This window comes from Ruditapes philippinarum, unplaced genomic scaffold (assembly GCF_026571515.1).
Source record: "Ruditapes philippinarum isolate M1 unplaced genomic scaffold, ASM2657151v2 ctg424_1_1_1_1, whole genome shotgun sequence".
NCBI lineage: Eukaryota > Metazoa > Mollusca > Bivalvia > Venerida > Veneridae > Ruditapes > Ruditapes philippinarum.
Genome location: NW_026853051.1, coordinates 194,850 through 218,725, shown reverse-complemented (window position 1 = coordinate 218,725; position 23,876 = coordinate 194,850). Strand labels below are relative to the sequence as shown.

The following is a 23,876-nucleotide window of genomic DNA, read 5'->3' as shown; positions in this document are numbered from 1 at the left end:
CATTGTAATAACTATTTCATATTTTAATGTAGTTGTGTTATGTAAAGGAATAAGTCATTAAAATTGCTTATACAGTATTCTATTTTGAAAACATAATTTATTTTATGCTTTTCAGTGGATTACTGATTTATCCGTGAAAATTATATTTGGTAATTTCACAGTGAAAATTATCAAAATATAATTTCACTCTTTTCAATGACGAAACTACTTTTTTAAGATTTTCCCCATGTGGTACCTCAATTTTATTTTTGCTGACAATTCTGACAATGTCCGGCTGTTTAAAGAAAAAGCAAAGCTGAAATTGATAAATAACTAAAATGTTAAAAGTAATAAAAACAGATTTTAATATTAACTTAAAATCATGGAAATTTCGTTTTAACTTGTTTTTAAGCATAAAATAAAAAGAAAATTTGTCTGTTTGTTGTGTAAGATGTAATTTTATTTCATCTCGTGAACTTTAAAAACAGTATTCTCACTCGTGGCTACGCCACTCGTGAGAATACTGTTTTTAAAGCCCACTCGATGAAATAAAATTTCATCTTACACACAAACAAACAAATATCCTCTATATATTTGGATTTTGACAGCAATAAAGTTATCCAATTTATAAATAATTCATATTTCTGTCTTTTGAAGCTCACCACCATAGAACAATACACGTGGAACATTTTGTACTAACAGTGTTTGTTGTGAAAATGTTCAACACGCTTTGAAAATAGTGAGTGTTATACGCCAGTAACATGATTTATTGGAAATAACGCACAATGCGATATCTCAGATAATGCACACTTCTTTAGAAAAGTGCGATATTTCAAATAAATGTTAACGATTACGTAACCTAAAATAACATTATGTAGCCCGTGTGTAACCACCACGTGCCTGAATGACAACCTCAAACCTTTTCCTCATACTACCAGTAAGACCTATGATTCGATTTTGAGGTAAATTTTGCCAGTCTTGTGCAGAGCTAGTTCAAATTGTTTCAGGTTGACTACCGTTGGTTCGTACCATTGCCAAAACAAAATTTATTTCAGTTGTGGTCATGTCAAAATTGAGGCTATTGAGAACATTCCTGTACATTTTATTTCAAAACTATCTTTAATATTATATAACAGACAAATATCTACCGCTTTGGTGGATAAGATATTAACGTTGATAAAGTGCCAAAGGTCCTACGGGTTGTCGTATTTCTAGATTCAAAATCTCGACAGACTCTTTTTTTCATTACATATATAACATATTAGGGAATGGGAGTGAATGAACAGTTTGGTACCATAAAGAATACAACAAACTATCTCATTGTAAAAGTATATTTCTATTTCAAAATTAAAAATATTCAACTTTCATATTGAATTATGGAATGCTTAGTTAGAACTTAATGATAGGATAAAACAAATTTTACAATGTTAACACTACAGTACATATATGGTTGAATTCAAATTCTGTGACAATAAAATACATATATAAATAAATTGCTATCTTTAATAATTGGCAGTGTCAACACATACTTCAACAATAGTATAATCATTAACAAAAGTTTTCAAATTTATATAACATATCACCACCTTAGTGCAGTAAAGGGTTACCTCCTTATATAATTCAATAAGAGTTAGTCCGTTACTGCATTAATGAGAGGAATTATTAAAATATTTAATAGGACGCTTCAAATATGTTGAATCAAAATCACATTGTTTTTATCTCTTCTGACTTTGTTGTCGTTTTTTCTTATAGAAATATTTAACATGTATACACTTAAAACATAAGTTACTTTAACCATGATATTACCACACTTGAAATTAGATATACCTACTGTATCATTTCTGAACACATGTCTAATAAAGCTGAAATATCAAAAAACTGAAATCGTATTAAATGTTTCGTTATTTTGAAAGAAAGTTTGAATGGAAAACACTCATAGCACAACATAACAACAACAACAACAACAACCTACTATCCATTGTGCTTCACTTACTGTTGCAATGTGTCAATGTTACAATATATGTTAACTTGAAGTAAAATATTCTGTTGTAGAAATATACATGTAGCACAATTTTGTAACATAAACAGAGTCTTCCATGTTTGCTCACAGCTCTAAAAAATCCATGCACAAATTTCAGACTCATTTAAAAATCATATAATCTAAATGTAAAACATTATAAAAATTGATCAAGAAAAAAGAAGAAAAAAACATTTCAAAAGAAATAAATAACATCTACAATATACAATTCTAAGAAATTAAATCTTTCACTTGGCTATCTTTTGAAACATAAATAGCATAATAGTCTAAAAGGCATGTAAAGAACCACTGTATAGAATATGTATACAATATCAAAGTCTGTACAGTTAAGACTTTTTGACTAAAAATGTTATAAAATCTCCATAACATCACACAATATCAAAAAACTAAAACTTAAAGCATACAAATTAGCAAATTAAGATTTTACCCCTTCTGAAATCTTGACTTTTGTATAAAACCCCTTAAATTGCTTCCATTGGTTCTCTTGAGACCAGTATGGGTTTTTTTTTCTACTGGTAAGATCAATCATATTTGTAATAAAACCAAATTTTTGCATCACCTTAAATGCATTAAAAAGCTGCAATAAGTGATAATTTCAAAAGTATGTTTCATAGTAATCATACATGCCATAACGTCCCGGATGTTCGGGAAAGTCCCGGAAATAAGGTATCTGTCCCGGTGATCTAAGTCCAGATGAAAAAAAAATCTAAAATAATATACATTGTAGCCAGAAATTTTACATTTTTATATAATCTTATTGTCAAGTTTTTATTATAAACTACCCTAGAACGCTATTAACGGACGATTATCCCCTTACAGCATTGTAATGGTGACACTATTCCTTTGATTGGTATATCTATGTGTACTCTGTAGAAGCCTTTCTTACTTGGCTTAACAGATGGGCATGACATAAAGTCTTTTTAGAGCAAAATACATGAAGAATTTCTACAAGCTCACCATGGGTCCTGCCAATATTTTAACACTGTAGTAAAATACAATGTAATCATAAAAACATCTACTGGCCACCTATTTTTGTTAAGTATAAAGCACCATCTAAACCAGACTATTTACTACTGAGTAGTTAAATTCTCCAAACCAGTCTATCAACCTCTCAATCAGGCTATATACTACTAGCTAAAATAGGTATCTATAACCATTCTGTCTGGAAGAGTAGAATATAAAAGAAGGTATAATCTACACAACAAATATGTAGTCTACTTTCCTCTGTCTAGATTCTTCAAACACCAAAATATTTATCGGTCTAGAAATCTGACAGTCCAGTCAAGACCTACATAATGTCGTTACAACAACACAAGTATTGAAAATAATAAAATCTCATGATCTGATTGTATATAGCTGCCATTTCAAGTCAAATATGAAGTCACTGAAGAGCACTTTCATTGTCAGGATAGTAATTCCGTCCTTAAAAACAAGATCTCTCACATATTTAGTTCTCTCCATCTCTCACGTGTAAAGAGACTGTTCCAACCACTGAAATATAATCAGAAAAAAACTTTATAAGTTGTCTTTACAACGATATAGCAATATTTATCAGGAAAAATTACCTCGTTAAATATTCTACATTGCAAGTGGTTTAATTTCAGCTCTTGTTGACTGCAAAAGAATGGACTAATTTTGTCTATACATGATACCAAGTCACAAAGTTTGATAAAATTCTGTCCCTTGGTTCATGAGAAAATGTTTTTCTATTTAAAAAATACCTGTACACGTGAGGTATTAAAGCCATTTTTTAAATGTGATATAATAAAAATTTCATAAATGCTGTTCTACCATGCTCATAAAGGTATTATAGTGATTGACAAGCTTTAATGCTGAAAATGACATCCTGCAAACCATTTCAAATTGATTATTTCAGACAGGTAAGAGACTTTAATAACTCAATGTAGTGTAGTACAATGTATATAAAACAAAATTAATTTATTTACAAGTATGACACTTCAAAAAATCTTGAATCAATAAACTAATTTGAGCAACTTTGATCTTTACCTCTTCTATTGTAAAAGCTGCATGGCCATTTTTCCTAAACTTCTGATAAATATCTGAAATGAAAACAGAAGTTTTCTTGAAACATATTATACATCATAATCAAACATTTCAAATGTTACACATTGAATAAAGTGAGTTATTCAGAGCCTTTTTATCTGACCATACTGTTTGTACATATGCAACATATTTGAAAAATAATAAAATAATGAAGTCATTTAATTGTTGTAGTTCTAAATGAAAATTAATTTGACATTTTTATCAATTTATAAATTGACCTTTTAAAAATCATTGGTAAGATATTATACTGCACCACATTCAATATAAAATGTTCTTTTACAGTTTTTGAGTTATTTTCAGAAGGAAAACTTCACTAAATCAGTAAACCAATGTAAATATTGTTCCGCTATCTGCTGTTAATAAATTCTTGTTAGCACAAGTGTAGTACCATCAACCTTTTAGTCATTCATTTATGATGACACAATTTGTGTAAGAATTTCTGTCACATAATTGTATCAACACTTGAGTACTGCTAAAATACTGTCTTTTATATGTGTTAACACAAGTGTAAATACTTACTGAACAGTTTCATTAGCTTGGCAAGACAACAGTAAAAGTTTTCTACACTAATTTGATTGTGGACATTGGAATATTTGAACACAAGAGCTGCTAAGGTACTGCTGTTTAATTTGAAACCTGAAAATAAACATTAAAATAACATTGCTTTACTCCTGGAAAAATCAAAAATCAACTTAAAAATATAAAGATTATAATAAGGTATGGTTATATACTTTCAATACATGATCAACTTACACACTCAATAAAGATACAGACACCAGAACCAAACCCCTAGAATCTTTTCAATTTTAGCAATTGTTATGTTACATACAAGCATATCTTCAATATCTAGAAATGTATACATAGAACACGGTTGCCCCAGCATTCCACTGTTTTGTCACAAAAATCTGTCAGTTACATGCAGTCTCCAGACAGCAAGACAGACTAAAAGGATAAATCTATATGCACCTTCCCCTACCCCATCCTGTAAGTGGTGGGGGCATAAAAAGTTCACTATTTTAATAAAGTTATGGTCAAACATACCTGCATACACATGTTCTTTAAATATAAACTTTAAAATAACTAGTTACCTGCAGATTGTAATGCTCTCCTTAACTCAAAAGAACTCATCAGACCTGATTTATCACTGTCAAACTGATAAAATAGTTTCTGAAAAATGATAAATGAATTCATTAAACAAGAACGTGTTTGTTTAACACAAATGCCCCCAGCTCAGATTCTTGTCAGTAACAATATTTAAAATAAAGGCTGTATGGGCAAAAGTGTAAAAAAATATATTTTTAGCACTGGTGACCTTGACCCAACTGACCCCTAACTCCATCCAAAGGAAGAATATCATGCAACTTATTTTCCTACCAAATATGAAATAAATCTGTCAATATATAAAGGCTGTATGGGCAAAAGTGTAAAAATCTATTTTTAGCACTGTTGGCCTTGACCCAACTGACCCCTAACTCCATCCAAAGGAAGAATACCATGTAATTTATCTTCCTACCAATTATAATACATATCTGTCAATAAATAAAGGCTGTACGAGCAAAAGTGTAAAAATCTATTTTCAGCACTGGTGACCCTGACCCAACTGACCCCTATCTCCATCTAAATGAGAATACCTCAATTTTATGTTCCTACAAAATAAACAAGACATCTGTCGATAGAATAAGGTTAATATACCAGCCCGCATAGCTCAATCGGTTAGAGCGCGAGACTTGTAATCTCGACATTGTGGGTTCGATTCCCGGGCTGGCCAACTAAAATTACTAATCAGTCTTTCGGATGAGACTTTAAATCGAGGTCCCGTGTATGGGTGCTTAAACACTTGGCACGCTAAAGAACCAGGAGAAGCTTCTGGAACTGGGGCATCTTTCTGTATCTGTAATTGCACTATCCTCCGAAAAATAAAATGACTAATACTCTTCTGGAGGGCTCGCCCATATGGGCAACCGGTGGCGAGTATAAATAAACGCAAATACACACATAAGGTTAATACACCTGTAAAAGTGTAAAAAATCTATTTTCGACATTGGTGACCTTGACCCAAATGACCCCTTACTAAAGGTAAAGGAAGAGGACCTCCCTTGGTATGACTATTATAAACATGAAAGACATTATCTTCAAAATAAAGGCTGTATGAGCAGAAATGTTAAGATTTATTTTTTTACACAAGTGACCTTGACTTTGACCTAGAGACGCCTAACGCCACAAAAAATTAGAGGACTGTTAAAGGTATCCACCTACCAAATATGAAAGATATCATTTAATAAATTAAGTAATTAGGTGAAATTTTTTTATAAATCCAACTTGGCGGAATAGGTTAACCATACAAGGCCCTATTTTCAAAGTGATAAAAAGGGAAATTACTGGAAAATGGATGGCACATTTATATAACTTAGCAATATCATGTACATTGTATTGATAAGTAAGTGTGAAAATTATTAAGCCATTAGTTCAGATAGAACATAAGATATTTCCAACTTGCCAGTTTAGGTTAACCATTATTCATTTTCTAAGTGCTGAAAAGGGCCATAACTTGGTGCAAATGGAAGCCATAGTTATGTAACTTGCCCAGATCATATACTTTGTATGGATTAGTAAGTATGTCAATTATGAAGCCATTGGTACAGGTAGAACTTAAGAAAAATCCAACTTGCCGTTATAGGTTAACTTCGTACGGACAGACGGACGGACGGTTCAATTACTATATGCCCGGGGGCATAAAAAACAAGAGCTAAATGAGGAGCAAGATGCTCCACTTTCCTCAATGGTGGTTTGTAAACTTCACTTTATCTAATGACCAATTTTATGTTTTGTTATTACAGGTATCAGTGATCTTTGAGCTTTTGACCTTAAAATGAATATAATAGGTAGAGATGCATCAAGATGTATCCACATGTTACGTTTCCATGTACATGTAATAGCATTCTTAGTAATAAAGATAACAACTATATAATTATGAATGAAAATTTAAAACAAAAAGATTCACTAATGCCTACACCTGGGTCATGACAATAGCTCTGTTGTTGTTTTTTTAAAGAAGTAAAGCTGATAATCATGGCAACAATATTGGTTGTATGACAACACCATAAAATTATTGAACTGAAATTCTTTTATTTTATTTTAAGATTTTACCGCACAACATATTGGTTAAAATAAACATGTAAGAAATAAGAACATATCTACATGTATGTTGGAATATACAGGGAAAGTGACCTTTACTGAACTCATTTCCCTAAATAATATCTCTAAAATGTCACTCACTGAATGATCCTTTTTGTGAAACTTATTCTAAAATGTTACCAGTTTTTTGTGATTATTTTGCGTTTTCAATTAATTTGCCATGGCAACTAGATATTTTAATGAATACACTTCAAGTAAACGTAGAACACTGAGATGTTACAATGTCTGTCTGGATGATTTGAACTACTAGATAATGCAAAATTCTTTCTGGGACCAATTTCTGCATAAATTAACAATCATTTTCAGTAACAAATTTGTCAACTTACTTTCCAGGAGCGTAAAAGGTTCCAGAGATAAAGGAATTCAGTATATCCTAGTTTTCCTGAGTTATCAACATCTAGTAAAGATATAAAACACTTGCATGCCTCAACACTCAGGTCTTTATGGAAGGAATCTGTAAATTACATATCATACACTAAATATTGCAAAATGCAAAGTTATTTTGTTTATTTTTCTTTATTTTGACATAAAGGATTTAATGATACATAATTTGACATAAATTCTGATGAATATAATTATGCATAAAAAAGCTACCGGTTTAAAATGTTTCTATCAACTTTTATACATAGATCTAATATATATTTCTACCTAGAGATAATTGAAACTCATTAAATGTTTACATTTTTATGTATCTGAAGTCAATACTTGTTAGTTTAATTGAATAATGGCTCCATATTCTTGCACACAATTTTATAAAATTATTAAGATACACAATACATGTATATGGCATAATTTATAGCATAATACTTAGGTCAAAAATTGAAATCAGAACCATATGTCAAAAAAGTTGCCAGCAAATTGTTAAAAGAAATACAAACCTTTTTTGAGGCCATCATTTAAGGATTTCAACAGCTCGAAAGGATTTACTTCCATGTCCTGAAGTTATATATTTAAATAAAACAATACTAGAAATCATAACATTTTATTTTGATTTTTGCAAATCAATTATGAATGTTCTTCTTTTTAAAATGCACCTTCAGAAGATGCACAGGACATTATCAATTTCGTATAAATTTAATTACTAACGATTAAACTTGGATTTATAAAAAGTTGTTGAGAATAAGCTTACAACATAGTAACATAGTCACTAAAAGTATCACATTCTTCTTCATAATCTTGTCAGAAATGTAATAATTCAATACCCAACTAATAAAGGTAAAAGGTTTTTGGATCCTCAAATGAAATAGCCGTAGAATTCAATAAACAATTACTACAGCAACATTGACAAAATCAAATACACTGAAACTATGCTTTAAACAAAAATAAATTTGCCTGCATTTACTATGCAATTCATATCCTTTACCTATGATTATATCTGAGTGTTACATACAAGTCCTACAGAATGGAAGAAATATTGCTGTAATAAACTCACCTCTCCAGAGACAGAATAAAAGAAGCGTCTAAACTGTTCCTCCTGTTCTTTGTCTGGGTGTGGTTGAGGTAATGAGATCTCTAGCTTTTCTGAGGGCTCATCTGTACCCCTATAATCATATATAATGGTGTACAATCACATTAACAATGCTATACAGTACATCTGTACCCCTATAATAATATATATAATGGTGTACAATAACATTAACAATGCTGTACAATACATCTGTATCCCTATAATAATATATACAATGGTGCACAATAACATAAACAATGCTAAACATAACATCTGTTTGGTTTGATTGGGTTTTACGTCACACTGACACAGTATAGGTCATTTGGCAACTTTCCAGCTTTACTTGTGGAGGGTGACCTCAGGTGCCCTTCCGTGAATAATTTCAGGCACATACGGGCACCTGAGTAGAACCACCGACGTTCCGTAAGCTAGCTGGTTAGCTTCCTCACATGAAAGAATCCAAACCTGTTGGGATTTGAACCCACAGCGGTGAGGGGTTAGTGGTTTGAAGTCAACAACCTCAACCACTCGGCCACGGACCCCCCCCCCCAGTACATCTGTACCCCTCTTATAATATATATAATGGCATACAATAACATTAACAATGCTATACAGTACATCTGTACCCCTATAATAATATATATAATGGTGTACAATAACATTAACAATGCTATACAGAACATCTGCACTCCCATAATAATATATATAATGGCGTACAATAACATTAACAACAGTACATAAGTACCCCCATAATAATATATATAATGGTGTACAATAACATTAACAATGCTATACAGAACATCTGCACTCCCATAGGCGTACAATAACATTAACAACAGTACATAAGTACCCCCATAATAATATATATATAATGGTGTACAATAACAATTATAATGCTAAACAGAAACAGAATGCCATACATTTAAATAATACATGGAAAATGTTTTTAAATACATACAAATGCTATACATTGTAATTACATAACATAACTTAAATGGAATATTTTTTTTCTCATATTTAGAGACAATTTTTTTTATCCTTAAAAAAATACCAAATACCTCCTTGTATGTTGACATCATCATAAAACATAACTTATTATTGTTAATATATATGATTATACCATGTGCACCAAAGTTATGACAACATCAAGTCTCTAAACACATTTGTTAAACAGTTACATAAAACAACCCATTTATTTCATTGACAGTTAATCATGTTTCAGGTCTTGTATGAGAAAAATCAGTATTTTCACAAATGAACTCACTGTAATAAAATCACTGTAAAAGTAGAATGCCCATCAGATACATTATTAGTATTCAGACAAAAAATTCCCCAATTAAATAGCCTGTCAATGACAGTTGGATTATAAAGAAAGGAAATTAGTAGTTCTGCTGTATACTATTAGCGTTGCCTTTAACTAAGTATTTGCTAAATACTAAAATGAAAAGTTTTTTGAACTATCACAAACATATTGTACAAAGATCATGACAATTGTAGGAAAAGAAACAATCTCTTACTTACTCTGATGAGTTTTTATTCTCAAAGAAGAATCGAAGATAGAATTCTGCTTCCTCATTTACATCATATGTACAAGGAATAATAATATAGTCACCAGGTGGCAGCACTAATCGTTGAATAATTTGTCGAGAATTTACGAACATATCACAGTTTGCAACACGATCATTATGATCAAAATAGTCACGTTTTAATGGTAATGGATGATTTGAAATATACTGAAAAAAACAACAAAAAAAACCCAATAATATATGCATTATATAAGGGCAGTAAAAGTGTACTCATAGCTTACAGTAAGTGATATAATATTTCAGGGTGAAAGCATTTGAAGTCTATGGAATATTTGAAATGAAAGAAATGGGTAACTAATCAAACAACAAGATAAAAATGTACATATTCCTTTCAATAAAACAAGTTGCTATTACAGTATGTTTTCAATTTAACTTTTTTACATCATTTAATAAGATCTTAATATAGTAAACTTTGCAAAACACTGCTCTTTAACCCATAACCTGCTGAATTTCTTAAATAGACTTGTTCAGCTTCCTTTTTTTAACTAACAATTATCAAAATTTTGGGGATATCAAGATTTTTTTTTTAAATCAGTCAACAATATAGAGCCTGGTGAGACAGTATGAATGTGCAGGCTTGTCTGTCTCTATACTGGCAAAGGTCACTTACTAATTGTTCAAGCAGAGTTATGGGTTGAATTAAGTTAAGGGTTACGGTAAACAATGTATCAAATCAGATTTACAAAGACAAGGGAACTTACTCTATATACAACAAAACCTATATACACTAATCTCTCTCCTTTATTCTTCATTTTTCTTCTGTCTTTCTGCATTAATTGTATTATAAAACTACACATTTTATCATCATCTTCATCAGTATCTTGTAATGATACCCGAAACTGTGGATTGCACCAATGTGAATCTAAAAATCATTGAAACTAAATTATTAATTAGATGTAAGAAAAATCACACTTACACATTAAGATATCATTTCAAGTGTTTTTATATCTCTGGTAAGAAACTATCATGGAGATCATAAGACATAAATATGACACAATATTCTATATTATTATTTATCAAAACTTTAAATTTTAAGGAGAAACCAAAAGTTAAGTATGTTATAAATGTAACTTCATCTGATTATACAAGATTCTCATACCAGCTACCAGTACATACTGGAATATCTAGCATCATGGTGACTGTTTAACCTAGTGGTAACAAGGTTCTCCCAAGCTTCTGTTAAACAGTTACTCAAGGACTACATATTCCTGTCTTTGACTGCAACCAATGTTTGTTCTTTTTCTTGCATATCATATATAATTCATATCTTAAAAAGAAGCAACAAAAACTCATATTTTCATTTAACACTTTTTTCTTGTAGTAGGGTATGACTTAACAACTTCATTCCTAACAAAGAAATGATGTCATCCTGAGCATGCATATCATTCATAAAAGCCGTGTTGGAATGACAGCATAAATTTTCCGATAGCATCAGCACCTACCTCTTAGCGTAGGTCTGCCCCCAGCACTGAAGCCCTTCAGCCATCTACCATGAAATTCTGTTGTATGCCACTGCCGTGGCATGTCTATTGGAGAGTCAGGGGTCAAATTACAGATGTCTACTGTATCAAAATTCTTCAAAAAGTCATTAAAATCCATCCTGTAAATATACAATAATGTTATAAGAAAATTGTAATACATGTAATTACATTTGATAAATTATTGTTGTAACATATTCATTAGGAACAAAATCTGTGTAAGTTACAACAAAGTCAAGGTATAAACATGCACACTATCCTAGAAAGTCAAGTATTAGCATCTATGCAGTCTGACCAGACTCTGTACTGTAAGCTGCTTGATTTTTGTAATTTACTACTAAACTACAATTCTAACTTGACCCCCAATTTTCCCTATAAAACATAGAAGGACCAAAAGAGTGTGTTATTACGTAATAAAATCACTGTTGACATTTTATATATAGACATGTGACATAACCATAAAAAATATGTTAGCTGAAAATAAGTACAGAAACAAAATTGAAATGAAAATATGTTGAACTTTAATTGACGGGACCAAAAACTCTTTTCGACTAAATAGGAGTCTCAGTAAGTCAAAATTTGACTTAAGCAGAGTTTAAGTAGAAAGATAAAGAGGGAAATTTGATGGGACTTGAGAAATTCTTTGACTAACACAGAATTTTGAGTAAGGCGATTTTGACTTATTGAGCGTCAACTGTATCACTATGTAAAAGTTAGAAAGATTCAAATTTAACATGATTTTTCTCCAACTTTTATTGATATCTGACTGAAGTGTTTAAATGACTATAATTAGCATATAATTAGCATATAATGTACACTTGTGACTTGATCAGTTTATCAAGAACTTTATATACCTCACCCTGCAGATGTAAATGCATGAAAATAAGGTACATTAACCCTGTAATGATAACTAACTTAAAATTTACATGTAGAATAAAACTAAAACTTAGCATGAACAATAATTGTACACTATTGCATACACTTGTTCAATATTATTATTTAAATCCAAACTTTGTTTTTTCTCTGCCAATGGCCACAGCAGCAATAATTAAATTGTAATTAAAATATTAATGTACCAGAATTCTCCTTCATCCCTAAACACCAGCCCCATACGTTCCTTCTCATTGTCAGGTATCGAGTTCCATTCAGCTGATCTGTATACATAAATCATTATAAAATGTATATTGACAGTAAATCAGAAATACTTTACACTTTTAAATAAACTACAATTCAATTGGTTTAAAAATTCAATTTTGTTCAAAATGAAAGGTTGCAACTTGTTTGGCAATTAAAACATGTTTTCAAAACAAAAACATTTACTAAGTTCTATTGTCTGAATATAATCTGAATTATCAGAATACAGTAATCAACACAATTATTTTTAAATCATGAATATTTTGGAACTGAAATGTTAAGCATTACTGAAGTACAAATTTTGATTAAAAAACCTTTCATATAAGAAATATTTCAAAGATACATGTCTATTATTTACATAAATCAAAAGTAAAATACCTATTATAATAGATTATATCATTTTGCTTTTTTGTCTTTAGACAATTCTTTATTTAGATATAGGATTGGACCAGAAATCAATTTGAAAGACACCATTCCATCAGTCACCACCATTTCTCATATAAATGCAATACCCTTTTGTAAATGAACCAAACTACAGCTATTTTTGGATTGCAGAGAAATGAACACCCTAAGGAAATAATCAATTTCTAATTAAAATAACTAACAGTAATGTGACCAGTATTGCTGACAGGCTGACAGGGAAATAGACTGATATTTCTCAAAGAAGGAAATATGACAGTATTAATTACTAATTAATACAGACCTGTCACCCCAGGGGCCCCTCCATTCCACTCTGCTGCCCCAGGGGTTTCTCACCCTGATCAAGGTTACAGGCACTTGACCTCTATCTGACATAAGTAATATCTGAAAAAAAAAACAATCACTAACACTTAACTGTTATTCTGCTAAATTTGTGTCATGCTTCGACCTATAAATTGTCTGTTATTAGTATATGGGATTTCAGTCCAAAAATACTAAAACTGAACAACTAACATTGTAGAATAGAGCAGGGTCAGACTGTACAATCTATTTAAATTATTATTTTAACTGACCTTGGTAAACACTGGTGGTCTGATCCCACTGCTTGTACTAAAATAATTACTATATAACAAAATTGTTAGTTAATTTTTTATAATTAGAAGTTAATTAACAACTTTTGCTTCATTAATATGGTTATAAATTTTGTCATACGATTTCATGAAAATTCTCAAATCATTTTAAAAACATTATGAGAAATTTGAACAAATGAATGAACTGTAAGTACATTGTACTAATTCAGTAATATTGGTCATGTGGTAGAGAATTTTCAAAATCAACGATAAAACCATAACTTTATGTTAATTTAAAATCTATTTTTAAATGTTTAAGATTAAGGCACTGATATCTAAAGGGAACATCTTTATATCTTATAAAAAGTTTCATACAATTTATCACACAAAAAAATCATGTTAAATTTGTATGGGATGAAACAGCAAAATTTATGTACCAGTTGAATATGTCTCTCTATATATAATATGGCATGGACATCTTTATAAGTAAACAACATTATATTTGCTAGTGTAAACAGAAATAATGAAACATTGCAATATGAGTAATGAATAGTCAAAAAAAAGTCTAACCACTGAATAAATCAACAGTTTATCAAATATTTTACAAGTGAATCAGGGACCATGACCTTCACAGGTGCATTATGGGAGGAGAACAATTACATGACAATATATACCCAGTTATGTCCCCTTCTCATTCATACTTTGACACAAATAAACATAATATAAATGTAACACTACCCCTTTATACAGAGCAAAAGGCTACCTTGGCATAATTCACAACCATAGTTTATTTAACATGTACAATACACAAAGCCATCATGTGAGCAGTTAACTTTATACAATCATTATGTATCATCTTTCAAACTCCATAGTTACAATTTCTACTTTGTATGCAAAATGTGATTTTATCATGAGAAACTAGCCGTGCATAATATTTCAGTGTTTACAATCAACCTAATCTTATCATCATGTACAGATCATTATCTTAGAATTCAATAAGATTTGAATAATCTTCAAATATTTCATTAAATAACCCTGCACATTTATAATTGTGATTCAACATTAAATATGTTTGTATTTGTATGCAGGTACTGGTACTAATTTAGTGGTCATATACACATGTGACAATGTGATCTGAGAATAATGCAGTTTACAAACACTGTTAGAATTTTTATTTCAATCTTATCTACATATAGCATGAAGCCAAACTTATTTATGTAAATTATAAAATATCATTTACAAGAAGCTTAACAATTAATTTGGGGAGGAAACTAGTTTATTACTGAAATCATTTTACACAAAAATCACTGTTGAAAAATAATATAGAATGTTACATCTTTTAACTGTGATGAATAGCAAATATCGCAAGAATTGTAAAAAAATATCCTTAAAAAAAACAACAAAAAACAAATGTTGAGCTATAATATTCAAGTTTAATGCAACTTTAGATTATCTAAAATGCAATATGTGAATTTAACTTACATACACCGTATTGGGCATAAATTTGTGTAATAGATTTCCACTGATTTGAATTTAGTTCATTATAAGTTAAAGGAATTTAAATAATATCTATAAACCATTCACCAGTATTGTGTGGTCTGATCCTTAGCTAAAATAATGCTATGGAAACAGTAAGTTAAAAATAATATAAACCTTATTATATAACTGAACATAAAATTGGGATATTATATTGTTTGTTCAAAAAATGAAAGTGTATTTTAATACCAGACTGCTGCTGGGGTGAAAGCCATATCATATTATGTTGTAACTTTAGAAAAGATGAATAAGCTCAAGCTAGAAAGTACATCATGTTGTGTTGAATATATTATGTTGTGTAATGAATATTTTGGAAGTTCCTTGTACTTTTTGCACACTTATTATCATTTAAATGTTTCATATTACAGCATTTTTTCATTTAAATGTTTCATATTACAGCATTTTTTCATTTAAATGTTTCATATTATGGTAACTACAAATTCAATAGGGATTAAACATGGTAAATAAATAGTAGTCAACCTCTCTCTACCATTCTTAAAGTATCAATTTTCAATTCAATTCAATATTTTATTAGGCATATAAACATTATATACAGTTTTTTTACCTAAATGAATATATTAGGCGGCAACAAATATCATGAGAAGAGTATGTTACGAGGGCTGTTCAAAAAGTTCGTGGACTGCGGCTCTACTGTTCACATCTTTTAATTTGCGTATATGATTTTACAAGAAATATATATGAAAATATGTCCTTAATAAACAGTGAAAAAATCAATACAATATGTTTAAAAATAAAAATTCTGTGACAGTTACAAATCACAAGGGGTGCACAATCCGGCGCACGCTGATGATGAAACAAAATGACGTTCATGACGTCGCAATATAAATGAAACATTTTACCAGCGTCATTGTTTCTGAAAGTACTCTTTTTAGTGTTCAATATCTGCGGATCATACACCAAAACCATTTTTCTGTTTGCGATGATGACCCGAGATATAAAGTGATCATCTATTCGCTCCATTCTCCGTATAAAGGTCCGAGTGCCGCATACTTTCCGCTCTTTATCGGGATTTTTGAGTAATTTAGACACTAAACGGACAGTGTTATGAAGTTAATTCAATTGTTGATTGATAGTATCAATTTGAAACCGCCCTCGTCCGATCTTTAAACACTATGATTATCGATGATAAAGAAAATATTTTATCAACTGACACTTATTCTTAGCGGTAAATCTACTGAACACCGGCTAGCATTAATTATCAAACGGACCAGAGTAAGTACAGGAAATACAAATAATAACTACAAGTATTTATTGCAAATACGCATATATCCTGATGAATGAAATAAAATATTATTTTAATTAAATTAAATTGTTTTGTCAGAATTGAATGCATAGACCCGATGCAGAAATTAAACATGTCGGACATCTTGCAAAACTGTCATAATGCCCTAATTTCTGTAGATCTTTTGCAATTGACGTTACAAACGTCCCAACAATATGCCGCTAAAATTATTCGTCGCCCTTTCTGTCTGTGAGCATGTATTTGCCGTATTTGAATCGCTTGCGCGACCTGAAGCCAAGAGACTTGCTCGACAATTCATTGTTTTTCGTTAATTTAATCACCTTATAAAAATATAAAGGAGTATATTTCGAAAGAGCGAATTTCTAGTTTTTAAACGGGGTTTATAATTCCCAACTTACCCGTCTGTCTACTGCTGCTCAAAACTTGTTTGTTAAGCTATTCGACGTCCAAACGACGCCAAAAGTCAGATTTATGTCATTTAAATATTAATAGATGATTACTTGTATTTAACTTCTTAAAACAATCATTTAATTTGTTTCATCATTTGTTTATATTTAAACATTATATGAAAATTTCGGCGTGCGCCGATGTTGCGTTGCCATGGTTATTAAAGTGCACATAACTCGTAAAGGAAATAAAAGTTAACAATAAAAGTAAATTTTACTTTTGAAAATAAAGACACTCTTTCGATTCATATTCACTAAGGGTGTTTTTATGAACCAAATAAAAAATGACAGCAAAAATCCACGAACTTTTTGAACATACCTCGTATATACAAAGAATGATGATAAATGTCAATTATAATATATATGTATATGGAAACACTCATATTTATACATTTCAATTCGATAGCACATAAATTTATTTGCAAGTGACTACTACAAATACACTATATTTAGTCTTAAATAAAATGATATAACAATGATGAGTGTTTACCTCTCTAAGGTCTGTTATACTGTAAGCATGCCCAGCTATCAAACCATTGGCCATCTCAGTCTCTGTGGCTGACCCTTTTAGTGACTACAATAAAAAATCATTATGTATAACATATGTATAATTGTTGACTTCTGATAATATAATTGACTTAAATACATTAGAATATTTAAAGGTACTGTAAACTTTTGTAAAGTAAGGCATCAAAAACAAATATCTCTTTTTTAGTTGTTTTTTTTTAAGTATTTTTCCAATACCCTTAAAGTTCCTATTGCATACAAAAAAAATAATACAGCATATTTACCCTTTGGAACAAAGACAGAAACTGCAATTTTTATTACATACATAAGAAAAATTTAAAACTTACATTAATTCCACAGCCAATTAGTGACTGTCTGTCAAGAGCTTTAAACAGAATATTGACAACATTTCTTGGCACATCTGTATTTGGACCACGTAAAATATAACCCTCAGTTATTCCCCCTGTGAAGTCTGTTAAAGCATCAGCTACATTACCTCCCTTTAAAGCTTCATAAGAACCGTATAATCTGAAGTGAAAAGAGAACATATGATAGTTTCAAGTAGCTACTGTGAACTTATAATAATTACTAATAGAAATAAAGACAACTTTGACATAGAGAAAAAATGTTTGAATGGGTAATTACCATTAACAAACATGCTGTAAAACATCATGACCTAACTGCAATTATCATTAAAGGTTACACAAAATACTGAATTCTGTTTGCACATTTTAATTTCTTCATAAAGCACATGCTGGAATTAGAAAATCTTAATACCAATAAAACTACATCTAACCAAAACTCCAATCTAACCAATCTTCAAAAGTACTGGTATTCTTTATAGTTTATATACGGTACATCTAAACATATTTGCTATGCATCCTAAATCACAAATGATATTATATTAACTACATATACCATGTACTTCAATTTCTTATGTATGAAAGTTTTCATAATGTTCTTTGGCACTATACATTTAATATACATCATTTACATGTACAAGTACATAAGCATGTATTGATATTTAGTTCTTCTCTACTAACTGTAGTCTCCCATGCAATGTAACATTAATAATTAATAATCCATAACTACCGTCTATATATTGTTTCATATGACCATAAAAATACAGTAACAATAATCAATGTTACAGTCATGCTCTTTTTGTTAGTTGAACTGTAAGTTATATCAGCTACAATACATGTCTAAAAATTCAGCCAGGGGGAAAACCTGCATGTCTTTGAGCCTGACCTGGCCCTAAACTGTTAAATTTTCTATACATTAGGATTATTTCAAAATTGAATTCCTTGATATAAAAGTTCTATTTTAAAGTAGTACAAGTTATCAAATAAATTCTTTGGAATAATAGTTAATACAAAATGAGTGTTTAGTTTCAGGGTCACCTTCAATGATCTTTCAATCAAACAGACTGCAGTGTCTTCAAACTTGACTCATTTCTATAGTCTACATACACTGACATGACATACCATCACAAAATTCTTTTAGCAACTATCATTTACTAAGAAGTAGAATTGATGAATTTATCTCTTCAATAGAACTATCTAATTTATATTGCTCCACAATGTTGATGATACATTAGAATTATAATCTCCTTTAAACAAGAAATATATGTCACTCTGTGTGTTTGTTAAGATATAAGTGACAAATCAATGGTACATGCATTGTTGACACTGAATACATACTTGGCATAAGCTTTCTCTAGAAGAGCTCCCCAGAACTCTGTTTTCTGATGTGAATGTACAAACATCAATTCTCCCCTGTATGTTGGTAATCTGTCATCAACAATAACCTCCTTCCATTTCCCAAAATGCCAGAAATTAAACCGAAACAGTCCCGCATACCAGCCATCTTGAAATCCTTGGTCAGCTGGTACAATTCGTCGAAACAGTTCCTGGTGGTCGGGACTTGTGAGGCAGGCAACGGCAGCAACTACCCAGCAGTCCCCTGTAAAATGTAAGACATCTTAAAGGCTCTTCTTCATGAGAAATCAAAATTAAAGAAAAAAATGTAAATGGAACTTAGAATAACCTAGGAAACCTTAGCCTTTACCTATACACATAAATCTTGTCAAACCATCAACCTAATAAATAGTAACTAATATGCTGAAAGTTTGAATTAAAATGATGACAATGTATAACCATCTTCAAAAACAGAAAATCTTATTCTGTAATTATGATAATGAAAAGCAAACAATAGTCACATTAAATGGAGTCCATTTCTGGTAAAATAGGGGGGTGGGGGTGGGTTGAGGGGGATGAAAATGAATAAGGTATAGAATAGACTGCATTTGAATTATTGGAAGACAGTAAATGGGGGAGTAAGCAATTGAATATTAACCCTAACAACATTATATAACTCCATTTACATGCTTAAAAAATGCAATAATTATGACAATAAATTATTCATAATGTGCAATATTTCTCTATTAAACAATGGCACAGTTCAAACTATCTTGTGATTTATAATTTGGTGAAAGAATGTTGGCAAGTCTCTATTATGTCAAATATGACCTCATTTAATTTGATGAAATCATGTAAGTAAAATTTCTGCTGACTGTATGGCATAACTGTGCACTACAGTCTATATATATTTACATGAATATGATTGTAAGAAAATTTATAAATGTGACATTAATATCTTTTTGTCAGTCAGATGCTCACATAATTAATGATTCTCCAATTGGTGATTGTATCTGACAATAATATAAACCTGACAACAGACTATATTAAAATTTATATGTAATAGATTTTCTTTATTTGTTAAGTCATATCAGCATTAAAGTCTGCGTGTGACTTCTATATATGGCAATATTTACTTAAAAAGTTTATGCCATGACATAAATTCATTCTGTTTATTTGTCATGAATTTCTGTCATGCTATATACATGTAAAGACTTCTTATTGGAAATCATAGCATGTTAAAACTTCACAGTAAACAGCATTCAGTGTATTCTGTTACTATAGTAACTCCACAAATTAATGAATAAGAAATATTCAAACCTAAACTTCCTTGTTTCACATCAAATCGTGTGGCACCATCAATGAAGAAAGAAGGCTTTTGTCTACTGTATCCTGATATTTCCTGAAATATATCAATAAAAAACATTTCATCATTTAAATGCTTCCGTTAGTTTGTTATTCATACTTGTTCATACAGTTGTATGCATGTTGTATTTTGCTTTTAACATTTTCTGCAAACACGGTTTTTATTTTCTTTTAGAAATGATGGAGTCTGTGTTCTATAACTAACATATTGCATTTTAAAAACAAAACTCTCTTTTGAAAAAAAAAAATGTTAAAAGGTGACATGTTTATATTACAGTAGGCATATATTTTAACAACAGTTTTAAAGCTTCTGTATATACATACAGGTTATCAGTCATCATTTTATGACACGAAATTTCTTATTTCAAACTACAAAAAGCCGATCCCAAAACTACATTAATCATTATCAATATTATACAACCATCCTTAGATACCCCAAAAAGATTTTTGTTTATATCATTATTGAGCTTTCAGAAAGTTACAGTGTGTCACTTTATATCCTGTAAACAAGAATAATATTCAAGGGGAGTGCTGGGCTAGTGGTAAATTAAAGGTGACAGCCCCTCAATCTAGGGATGTTGGTTCGAGACCTACTCTAGCTCCAACCATGTTTTCTTCATATGACACCAGAACTGGTTAGTTCCAGGAGCCTGACTTGAAAGTGATTAATATCAGTAGCAAGAACTTGTTTAGCAACAAGTTTCAAAAGTATTTTTCCACTTATCAAATATCTATCTGTGTCAGACCCTCCTTGACCATTTCATCTTTTGATCATAAGGTTAATATCTTGATAGTTTGTTTTGTTAATTACAAGTTATAATAACAAAATCATAAATTTGAGCAGTGAATAATGTAGAAACTGTGTCAGGCTTCCTGGATGTACAGAGTGTGACCTATCTCAATCTATACTGGACCCATTATAGGTATATAAAATTATTGATGCTAAAATTTTAATATGCAGTGTTATAACAATGTTTACTTATAAGACAATGTATAGTCATAAACAAGATTCTTGTCCTGAATGGAAGTACAAATTTTAATGATATATTCTATATTTAAGTATTAAATGTAAAGTAATTTTCAAACAAAAGAAAGACATCGCACAATTCATAACAACTGTTATATTCAGCAATATCTGACTTAAGGTCTAGTGCTGTCTTTCCTTAAAGAATCAGGGTTGTTTTGTTTTTTCAAACTGTCAATATACACAGCAGATTTCTATGACAATCTCATTTCATTTGTTTTTCTTCAGAATATTTATTACTCTGGTTTAACAAATTAAAAATTAGTTTATATCAAGTTTTGGAATCTATTTTTGCTGAATGATCCCTTTAATTTGGAAATTCAATACTGACCAATGATAAAATAATTCTTAATTTTCTTTCAAGTCATCATACATTATATTATAATTTAGTAAAATCCACTTATAATGATATCTGTTTATAAAGATGCTGTTTCTGCGGTCCAGACTCTTGTTTTCAAATTGGTTGCCTCTTGGATATATCCAGATATAATGATCAATGATATAAATTTGGCGGTCCCATGAATATTGTTTTAAGCTGAGTTTTAACATTACAATCAACATTTTAATACAACTGAAATAAAAATCAAGACACCCCATTTTAGTACAGCTTAATTAAGTTAACACTCTATAAACAAACAAGCATTTACAATGTGTAAAAATTTATACTTCTTTAATAACATTTCATTGATCAATATAGTAAAATGATTATAGCACTAAAATTCAACTTAAACTGATATATTTTCATTGATTAAACAGCTTAAGTTTTTAATGGTTTTTATATCAAACGCGATTTAAAATTTTTATAAAGGGGTTGTGGTCAAGTTTACTATAACATTTAACATTATTAGCCAGTTGTACCTTGAATGGAATGTAGTCATCGATAGGAATGTTAGATAAAGGTTAACAATTGAGCATTTATAACCTTATTGTTAAACATACTTTACAAAATGAACACATAGTAAATTGTATTGGATAGTTTTGGACCTGGACACTTTATCATGGCATAAATTCCACAGTTATAAATTACACTATGTTATAAGAGCGGCTTAAAGTATTACACTATAAATAGTTGTAAGCTTGCGAAAATTTAAATTAGGTGAAATTATAAATGTCCAAATATATACAATACAATAATACCTATACACTTTGCTGGGTATTACAAAGAAAAACAAAATATATATTTATATGCTTATATTGCAATAATGAACAAATTATTGTAGTATATTCTTCAAACACTGTCAGCATGTTTTACACTTAACAATAATTGTTTGAAATAGGGGGATTCTATAAGGCAGGCTACAAAATAAAGAAATTATGTAAAAACAGTAATGAATTGATGTCACATAGATAGAAATGCATCAAAATTTCTAGCATAGTAAAACTTAAAATTTGTTAACCAACTTTTTAATATTTAAGCATACTAGTATTATGTAAACAAAATGACAAGAAGTAAAAAAACAGCAATATTATAAGTTTTGCTTGAAAACGCAGGATAAAAACACTGGTGACAGGTACATCATACTTTTCTTGCAATAAGATTGTCATTAAATGTCTTTTTATCTGCATGTAAGATATGTCAAGTCAAAAATGGAAAATGTCAAAATGTTGTTGGTGTAGCAATTTCTTTCTCTGTTTGTACTTGAGCTAAACAGTAACTGGTTCACTATTATATCTTTTATTATCAATACAGACTACAGTATAATTAACATAGAAGCCCATGTCATTTTAATTATTATCACAGTAGTCCATGTAGTGCTGTGTAACTTTTATCATCATTACAAAGCCCATATAGTGCTGTGTAACTATTATCATCATTACAAAGCCCATATAGTGCTGTGTAACTTTTATCATCATTACAAAGCCCATATAGTGCTGTGTAACTTTTATCATCATTACAAAGCCGGATATAGTGCTGTGTACTTTTTTATTTTTATCATCACCAAAGTCCATGTTAAGTGGTGTCATTTTGATTATTATTACAATAGCCCATATAGTGATGTTTAACTTTAATTTTTATCTTTACAATAGCCCATGTGGTGCTGTTTCACTTTTATTATATGTTGTGCTGTGTAACTTGTATTCTCATTAAAATAGCCCATGTAGTGCTGTGTACCTTTTATTATTATT

The 23,876-nt window shown here is 30.2% G+C and overlaps 1 protein-coding gene across 1 annotated transcript in view; it reads right to left on the bottom strand.

Moving 5' to 3' along the window:
- Nucleotides 1-1,294: 1,294 nt before the first annotated feature.
- LOC132732529 (calpain-9-like) overlaps nucleotides 1,295-23,876 on the bottom strand; it is a 28,874-nt gene continuing 6,292 nt past the window's right edge. Inside the window, exons 3-18 of the mRNA XM_060718983.1 lie at nucleotides 20,681-20,762; nucleotides 19,364-19,625; nucleotides 18,011-18,191; nucleotides 17,647-17,730; nucleotides 13,625-13,725; nucleotides 12,864-12,941; nucleotides 11,752-11,909; nucleotides 11,011-11,171; nucleotides 10,245-10,456; nucleotides 8,709-8,817; nucleotides 8,155-8,212; nucleotides 7,603-7,730; nucleotides 5,170-5,248; nucleotides 4,601-4,717; nucleotides 4,025-4,077; nucleotides 1,295-3,508 (exon numbers count right to left, since the gene is read on the bottom strand). Coding sequence (XP_060574966.1) covers nucleotides 3,482-3,508; nucleotides 4,025-4,077; nucleotides 4,601-4,717; nucleotides 5,170-5,248; nucleotides 7,603-7,730; nucleotides 8,155-8,212; nucleotides 8,709-8,817; nucleotides 10,245-10,456; nucleotides 11,011-11,171; nucleotides 11,752-11,909; nucleotides 12,864-12,941; nucleotides 13,625-13,725; nucleotides 17,647-17,730; nucleotides 18,011-18,191; nucleotides 19,364-19,625; nucleotides 20,681-20,762 — 1,890 coding nt within the window. The 3' untranslated portion in view covers nucleotides 1,295-3,481. The remainder of the gene's footprint in view (nucleotides 3,509-4,024; nucleotides 4,078-4,600; nucleotides 4,718-5,169; nucleotides 5,249-7,602; nucleotides 7,731-8,154; nucleotides 8,213-8,708; nucleotides 8,818-10,244; nucleotides 10,457-11,010; nucleotides 11,172-11,751; nucleotides 11,910-12,863; nucleotides 12,942-13,624; nucleotides 13,726-17,646; nucleotides 17,731-18,010; nucleotides 18,192-19,363; nucleotides 19,626-20,680; nucleotides 20,763-23,876) is intronic.